General features: G+C 37.9%; 1 protein-coding gene across 1 annotated transcript in view; it reads right to left on the bottom strand.

Moving 5' to 3' along the window:
* ZNF280C (zinc finger protein 280C) overlaps nt 1-9,236 on the bottom strand; it is a 54,511-nt gene continuing 45,275 nt past the window's right edge. The window contains exons 17-20 of the mRNA XM_027092321.1: nt 6,204-6,266; nt 2,221-2,339; nt 1,788-1,824; nt 1-1,662 (exon numbers count right to left, since the gene is read on the bottom strand). Of these exons, the coding sequence (XP_026948122.1) occupies nt 1,647-1,662; nt 1,788-1,824; nt 2,221-2,339; nt 6,204-6,266 (235 nt within the window). The 3' untranslated portion in view covers nt 1-1,646. The remainder of the gene's footprint in view (nt 1,663-1,787; nt 1,825-2,220; nt 2,340-6,203; nt 6,267-9,236) is intronic.

Genomic DNA, 9,236 nt, shown 5'->3' with positions numbered 1-9,236 from the left:
AGTACAAATTTTATTAAAAAAATAAGTAATAACATCAAAACTCTTCAGCAAATCTATATTCAATGTAACCAAAATAAACAAACACCAAATAAAAAAAAATATACATCTATATATATATGGGCAAGAAACAAGTGCAGTTTTTGGTCCCAATATTTTCTGGATATATTATCTTTATCCAAAGGAGTTACATTAATGGCTAAGAAGACATTATGTGTTAGATGTACAGAAAATGTAACTTTAAAATTTGTTTTAAGGTCTGTAGGAAGTGTTTTTTGCCAATTCTTTATGTCTTTGACCTCACAATCACTAAGATAATGTTAATGATAGTCCCAGGATAGACAGAGGATATAATAATGTCTAATGGTCTAAACAATTACCAAATTAAGAAGTCAATAGGTAGCTACATAAAATCTGTGGAGAATTGTAAGGATTTTTTGGGGAGTTATTAATGAAACAAAACAAACACAAAACAAGTTTTAAAGAAAAGAAATAAAAGAGGACATGACAAAACGGACATTAATAAATTTGGTGAAGACAACATAAAACCAAGATAACAAAATTAAATTAGACTTAAAAAAGTTGAATATTAGTATTGCTGAAAACTCCTAGGGTTTTTTAACACTGGATAAAACTTTAAATGACAGTAAAAATCACTAACTTTAGAAATTTGTTTTCCAAGAACATGGAAATAACCTTGGTTCCCTACATAACCAGTTTTTATATTCCTTGGACTGCATGCATGCTAGAGAAAGATTAAAGGGCAGCAGCCAAAATGATTAAACTTCAACTTGGATGTTGAAGCATTGATTTGATGGGCTTTTTTCTTGGTCAGAATCAACCCATAAGCTTAAGATCAAGAACCAAAGCCCCCAGGGGGAAGTTGTGCTCAATTTGGTGGGCCTTGAGGTCATCTCTGGCCACATTAGCATCAGTCTTATGGGAGGCCAGTCATGAAGGAAGGGACTCTCCCTAAGATCTGATTTCTTAAGGCCACAACCTAGAGGAGGTCTCACAGTCAAACAATTCACATTCCTTGGAAAGAGAGAACAGGCATCAGATGTGTCCATCGAAGGGGGACACTGACCAGGAGTACCCTGGACTTTTTTTGAAATTTCTGTGTTGCTTCTGCATCTGAAAAATACGAAAAATAGAACAATGACAGACAAGGAATGAGGAAAAAGACAGCTATCTGATCTAAAATTGTAAGACTTATAAGAAATTAACTAAGAAACCAGACAAAACAGACAAAAAAAGATGAACAGTCACATCTTTTGGAATGCAATATTCTGAAAGCAAGTATAGCAGAGAAAAACACAAATTATTTTAAGCAAAGCAAGAAAAGACCATAGCAACAAAAGTTATTTTTGAAGAGAGCCAACTGGAGAGAAAAACATATGTTAAGATATGTTAACCTGACACAAAGATAAGGTGGAATAAGACTCTAGTGCCATCTGAAAGCTGAAAAGAGCTGAATAATGAGAACTAGTGTCATGAACTTGGCTGTTTAACCGCCTTCGTATGAGAAAACACTTCAGAACTTTGAACTTAGGAAACTGCCTTTGTGTAAGAAAACACTTCAGAACTTTGAACTTAGGAAATTCCAACTTGTCTTGCACCAGGTTGCACGAGCTCCATAGAGCAGGAATCTATTTCAACAAGCGGCTTTAAAAACAAAAACAAAAACAAAATACTTTAATATTTTTCATTTCTATTAATGATACATTTAAAAAATGCAACAGTGCTAAAATCCATCAAAGAAAAATGCACTAAATGAATATTAAACTTACGCAGAAGTGGGTCCAGAAGCTGAGATACTCCCAGGAACTGAAATTAGAAGAGTTTTACATTTAAAATAGAATATATGAGGAATGAAAAGGGGAAAGGGAGGAAGGAATAAATTAGGAGTTTGGGATTAGCAGATACAAACTACTATATATAAAACAGATAAACAACAAGGTCCCACTGTATAGCACAGGGAACTATATTCAATATCTTGTAATAAACTATAGTGGAAAAGAATCTATGTGTATAACTGAATCACTTTGCTGTACACCAGAGACTAACACAACACTGTAAATCAACTATACTTCAATAAAAAAAATTCTTAAAGAATATATGAGGAATGAAACTGTCATTTTAATATGTAAGAGCCGTATTGTGGCTGATCAAAAACACTGGAATAAGTATCAGAAATCCAAAGTAACACAATTATATACGTACCATTCTCTATTATAACTTGGCAAGTATGAGTTTTACGTTGACTTAAGTGTTTAGCCATAAGATCTAAACCAGAAGAATCAGTTAGGAAATCACATTTAAGGCACACCAGAGTAATGCCCCTATGAAAAAAAGAAGACAGAAAGAAAAGGTTTTTATCTTTTATGAAAATCCATATACAAGTTCAATCATTATTTTTCCATGTAATAACTTGACTTGTTTTTTATGTGTCATGATCACCATTTGCAAATTTTGTTATATAAACCCGATATATATGAAATGGTATAACCATGTCTCTAGAAAATGGCATAGCCATGTCTAAATTATGCTAGCATTTAGTGCTCTATAAGCTTGTTCCCTCTGATGCCGGTTTCCAAAAGATATGAGTGAAGAGAACTAAAGCCCAGTTATGACTCCACTAACTTATATAACTTGTGCAAGGTACAATCTTTCCATGCCTTTGCCCACCTGCAAAGCAAGGCTACAATATTCATCCATTCAATACACATTTTCTGAGAACCTTCGTTACATACTCTGTACTACTAGGTCTTATGGATACAAGAGTGAACAAAAAAGGATACACTCTGTGAAGTCTACAATCTAATGTCCTATTTAATTGATGATGAAGTCAGAAAAGAAAGGAGGCCTTAAAAATAAATCATGCAGGGAGTTTCAAGATGGCGGAAGAGTAAGAAGTGGAGATCACCTTCCTCCCCACAAATACATCAGAAATACATCTACATGTGGAACAACTCCTACAGAACACCTACTGAACGCTGGCAGAAGACCTCAGACCTCCCAAAAGGCAAAAAACTCCCCACGTACCTGGGTAGGGCAAAAGAAAAAAGAAAAAACAGGGACAAAAGAATAGGGACTGGACCTGCACCAGTGGGAGGGAGCTGTGAAGGAGGAAAGGTGTCCACACACTAGAAGCCCCTTCGCGGGCGGAGACTGCGGGTGGCGGAGAGGGGAAGCTTCAGAGCCACGGAGGAGAGCGCAGCAACAGGGGTGCAGAGGGCAAAGCGGAGAGATTCCCGCACAGAGGATCGGTGCCGCACCAGCCCGAGAGGCTTGTCTGCTCACCCGCCGGGGCGGGCGGGGCTGGGAGCTGAGGCTCAGGCTTTGGTTGGAGCGCAGGGAGAGGACTGGGGTTGGCGGCGTGAAAACAGCCTGAAGGGGGCTAGTGCACCACGGCTAGCTGGGAGGGAGTCCAGGAAAACGTCTGGATCTGTCTCTTTTTGAATTATGGTTTTCTCAGGGTATATGCCCAGTAGTGGGATTGCTGGATCGTATGTTAGTTCTATTTGTAGTTTTTTAAGGAGCCTTCATACTGTTCTCCATAGTGGCTGTATCAATTTACATTCCCACCAACAATTCAAGAGGGTTCCCTTTCAGAGCCCATATTCTTAAATGTGACATGACACCACCTCGCCACCTTAACCCAGGTTATCTTATTAAATCAGTGTTAACTACTGCAATAGTCTTAACCAGTCTATGTGCCTCATGTAGCTACAACTCACCTTGTATACCCCTCCAAATTGATCTTCTTTCAGTACCCTTGATTCTACACAAAACCGCAATGGCTTTCCCAACATCCTCAAATTAAAATTACGTCCAAATTCCCCAGCCTTTTTCAAGGATTCCACAATCTGCATCTCAGCTCAAAACCATTTCCCCAGACTCTGAACTTAATGCTATGTTATATGAACTTCATGCTCCATTCAAACTGTACTACTTGCCATTCATTGTGTATGTCTTCTGCTTTTTTCCTGTCTGCATTTTTATTCATGCTATTTCTTCCAACTAAAATGCCCCGTGCCTCTTCTTCTAAGTAGAAAACTTTCTTTCTTTTGAAATCAGTAACTCTCATTGCACTTATTACAAACCTCCTTGCATTAATTTCTGTAGTTATTTATGTTCACACCTTACTGTAAATGGTACATTCCTTGAAGGTTGGTACCAAGCCTTCTTCATCACTGTCATCTTTATAGGACTTGCTACACTGTGTTATACATAATAGATGTACAATAAACAGTTAAAGAATGAACACTGCATTTTAACAAAATATTAATTACAAAATTTATTTTGTAAAATTACAAGTATGAAACCTCCCATACACAGAAAATAACCAATTTTCTGTTTAAATTTGAGATCCACCCAAGGTAAGAAAAAAGCACCTCAGATCTTTAAAGTCATACAGTTAATTTAAGAATCAAGCACACAACTGTGTTTGACAATAGTGAGGTAAAAATCAAATTAAATTCTCATCTTTACAAATCCTTTTCATTACTATAAAAATTTTTAGTACAGGTTAATACCTAAATATAGTTTATTAGAATCTTCTAATGCCCTGAATTTAGTAATATTTTAAAAATAGCACTAATATATTTAAAAAATGGAATCAAACTTTCCTCTGCCTATGAGCTATTTGTCTATCGTCCACATACTCCACATATGTCACTTTCAATATTAATTTACTCAACAAATATTTATGGAATGCCTATCATGTGCCAGGCACTATTCAATGCCCAGCAAATGTCTGGCATAGCTCAGTATCTGAACTACACACATTCTAGTGAGAAGATATAGACAATAAACAAGAGGGTGAAATACACAATATACATTGAACAGTAAAAAGCTGCCATGAAGTAAAAACAAAGCAAGAAAGGGAAGAGAGGGAGTGCTGGGGGTGGGGCCTGGGGAAAGGATGCTACTTTATTATTATTATTTTTTATTTTTATTTTATTTTTTGCAGTACACGGGCCTCTCACTGTTGTGGCCTCTCCCGTTGCGGAGCACAGGCTCCAGACACACAGGCTCAGTGGCCATGGCTCACAGGCCTAGCCGCTCTGCGGCATGGGGGATCCTCCCAGACTGGGGCACGAACCCGTGTCCCCTGCATCGGCAGGTGGACTCTCAACCACTGCGCCACCAGGGAAGGCCGGATGCTACTTTAAATGGGGCGGTCCAGGTAAGGCTCACTCATTGGAGGAGAGACCTAAAGGAGCTACCTAAAGGTAGCTACCATGGGAGCTAGCTACCCATACAGATATCTGGGGAAGAGGAAATGAGGCAAAAGGAATAATAAAATACAAAGGTCCTGAGACACAGCATTCCCTCTTCTACTTTTCCACTAACCCAAAGCATCAAAACAACTATTGGCTAAACTTAAGTCTATGTCTTAGCCTCCTGCTACAAAGATCTTGACACTGGTATTTCAAATAGCAATGAGAACATGAACAAAATAATTAAAGGAATATAGAGTGAAAAGGAATTAGAAGAATGTGAAAAAAATGGTTCTTAGTGGATTCTGAGCTAAGTGTGTGTGGTATAACCAAAATGAATTATCAATGCCTTTAGAAATGTTCACAATTCCTCTGAACAGTAAACAAGTTGTATACTTTTATTTCAAAAATAAAAAAGCCCCAAGGATTATGAAGGCTATATACTGATCACAACCAAAGTAGTGTTAGTCACTTTACTAGGTATCTTAAAAGTCTTAAATTTTCAAATATTGCTGGAGAGCCTTATTTTTTTAATTTTATAATGCAAATTCATGAAAGTTTCACCTTAATGCCTGACATCACTGAAACAAGTTTAGCTAGAGAATACAGGCAATCCCCTCTTTGAGGTAAGGATATAAAGTACAGAACTCTATTATGTCTAGTAGCAATCACTTCATTTTCCAAACTAGGCACTCCAGCATCAGGTTAAAAAGCTACTATAATTTTTCAGTAGAGAGAATGAAAAAAGATTGAGTAGGGCTTCCCTGGTGGCACAGTGGTTGAGAGTCCGCCTGCCGATGCAGGGGACACGGGTTCGTGCTCTGGTCCGGGAAGATCCCACAAGCTGCGGAGCAGCTGGGCCCATGAGCCATGGCCGCTGAGCCTGCGCATCCAGAGCCTGTGCTCCGCAACGGGAGAGGCCACAACAGTGAGAGGCCCGCGTACCGCAAAAAAAAAAAAAAAAAAAGATCGAGTAGTTACCTGAGAGTTCCAGAATGCTTCTTAAAAAGATAAAACCGTTTAGTTGGCTGGTTGCTATGAGAGCTGGAGAGACAAAAGACAAATGAGATTTTATTATACAATAAGTCATTAATTTTATGATCAGTTTTCAAGCCTATGCTTAGTTTTGAATAAAAGACCATGATTTAAATTATAAAACTCTATTAGCATCTCTGTTTAATTCAAGATTTTTATCTTACATTTCATTTTCCCTGTGTGTTTTCGAACAACATATTTCCCTGAGAATAATCTTAAATGATCATACCTCACCATTATAAAAAAAAAAACCTTTAGAGTTAAAAATGCAAAGAGCATCAAGTTAAGTTTTTCAACTGTTAAGAGTTGAGAACAACTTAAAAGGTATTGGCTAATAATGTATTTTGCTATAATATAAATTGTTATGAATAATAATTATTACTTTCTAATCTTGATATACTTAGCCCAGGGGACCAATCTGAATGATCCTGGAAGTAAATGTTTCTTGGGCTAAATGACATTACTTACCATCAGTAAAATGAAACATTTAAAGAATCTTTTGCAATTACTAGGAGAGCTTTTAAAGAACGCGAATTAAAAACAGAGCTCATGAGTTAAAACAATACTTTCTCTCCGCACAGAACAGAAAACCACTAACCAAATTTTGCAGCCAATGCTAATAGCTTTTATACCCCCTTTTAAACTGATACGGAAAGCTTTCCTGTATTAGAAAGTCAGGCAGAATTAGCTGGGATTAGTGTAGCACAGTATTACTCAAACTGTGGTCCATAGACCAGCAGCATCCGTATCACCTGGGAGCTTATTAGGAATACAAAGTCAGCTCCCACTCCAGACTTACTGAATTAATCTCTGGTGGTGGAGCCCAGAAATCATTTTCAACAAGTTTTTCAGATGATTCTTATGCAAGATAAAGTCTGAAAAGTACTAGCCCTAGCTTGCACTGACAGACCCAAACCAGACAACACATCAAGTCAATGGTTACCCTTAGACACACAGTAACTAACATCAGCATACCACGTATACATGGGAAAAGAATGGCTACCTATAATGCCAAGAAAAAATCCTCAGAATAGGTGCTATGGTGAATACAAAGAACTGCTCTCTCAAGTAGGTAAGACAGACACGTATTTAATATGAGGCAGAATAGCTGAGTAGTACAGAACTCAAAGAAACAACTGATTCCTACGAGTGGCTGTGGTGATCAGATACTTCACAGAAGGTAAAATGAAAGGGAAGGAGAAGGGCATTCCAAAGAATTAAGGAAAAGTCACTTTAGATATTGAATATGGGACAAACTATACATTGGGGAAGATTAATTAATCTGGGAGGCTTGACTTCTGTATGATTACAGAGTTGGTATGGGCTGAGAATAAAGATACTCAACCTCTGAGAAAAATGAAGCTTCTGTACATACAGAGCTTAATCCTATGACAAAAGTCCACACGGGTCGGAGTGAGGGTATCCAATTAATGGAGAGGTACTTGAGGCAACCAGGGAAGCAAGGCACCAATGAAGTAGGGGAAACAGAAGAGAGAGCTTCAAGGCCCTTAGAAGAGTAAAAGTGGAAGATTTCAGTTCTGTATGAGGCTAACGATGAGTAAGCAATCAGTGTGTGTGATGACAATGCAGTGCAGGGTTGGGGCTAACTGGAAATTAGAAAAAGGCTATGAAGGAAGCCTGGAGCCAATTGGGAATATTTTGGGATAGAATGGGGTTAGAGGTCCTACAGGACAGTTGAGGAGCCTATGGAAAATGGGAAAGGAGAGGACAGAATGATCCATGGGTTTAAGAAACACCAAAGATAACTTCCAATTTAATCTCTTGGAAATTAGGGGCAGAATTAAAGCCCCACTGGGGCAGCCATGTGTTAGGCACAGAATAAGAGACCAGCATTCTCCCCAGCAGTATACTGAGAGAAAGGTTGGCTGTGGTCTGGTTTGGAACAACTGAGGTATGGGTGCAGAACCACTGCAGTAGTTGTGAGGCAGAGTGGTAAATTACAGAAGATGGACTTTCAGGAAGCCATGATGAATGGTGGCAGATCAAGAGAACTCCATAGGCTTCAGAAACTTAAAGTCTATTATTTCCAGGTGATGCTCCACATTTATGGAAATAATGCGTGGAGACAGACTGAGCTTAAAGGGTATTGGGGTGATAAGAGTTTGGATCCTAGACAGACAAAAATGTTTGACTTATTTGTGTCCTGTATAAATGCCAGTGAGTTAAAGGTGAAAATATCTATCAAATAGTTAGAGATGAAGAGTTGGATCTCAGGAAAACTCAGCACTGAAATTGGAGGATTTACAGTTGAAAGGTAAAAGATAAAACTCTGAGAGTGGTTGAAGTACCAAGAAAAGAAACGTAAAGGGGCAAGAAGAGCTGAAGAAAGAAAAGGTAATGAAATAGAGGAGTAGCAAACAAGAAAAAAATGGTGGTAATAGTTTAAGAGAAGTTGAGAAGAGTTTCAAAAGTGAGTGATCAAAAGTATCAAATACTCTAAAGAAGTCATGGAGGAGTAAGAATGAAAAGCAGTGAGTACACTGAGTGATTAGGACATGACTGATAACCTTCAAAGGGGCAGCTTGAACTGATAGATGGGGGTGATACTCAAATTACAAAGGGTAAAGAAACGACAAACAAGATAGTAAAGAATACTCTTTACAAATGTTGACAGTAAAAGGAAGATAAGAAAATATGCAAAGTGAAGGCAAATCTCCCTCATCCTAAAAAAAAAGAATACCTGAAAATATTTGCAGGCAGAAGGAATGTGGTAGAGAGAAAAATGAAATGAAGGTGCATAAGATTATGGAGGAAATGGAGGAGATGAGGGGCAGGATTAACTTTGAAAAAGAGGACATATCTTTTTCTGAGATTAATGTTTGGATGAAGGAAAACAAAAACGAGGTAGAAAGAGGTTAACCTTGGGAAAAATGAAAAGGATGACCTCTGAGTAATTAGTAGGCAAGGTTAACAACTGAGAGACTAGAATAAAATCTTGAAGGTACTGAAAAGGATTTA

Source organism: Aethalodelphis obliquidens, unplaced genomic scaffold (genome assembly GCF_003676395.1).
Source record: "Aethalodelphis obliquidens isolate GAN/ISIS:26980383/991018 unplaced genomic scaffold, ASM367639v1 scaffold77, whole genome shotgun sequence".
NCBI lineage: Eukaryota > Metazoa > Chordata > Mammalia > Artiodactyla > Delphinidae > Aethalodelphis > Aethalodelphis obliquidens.
This window is presented reverse-complemented; position numbering and strand designations above follow the sequence as displayed.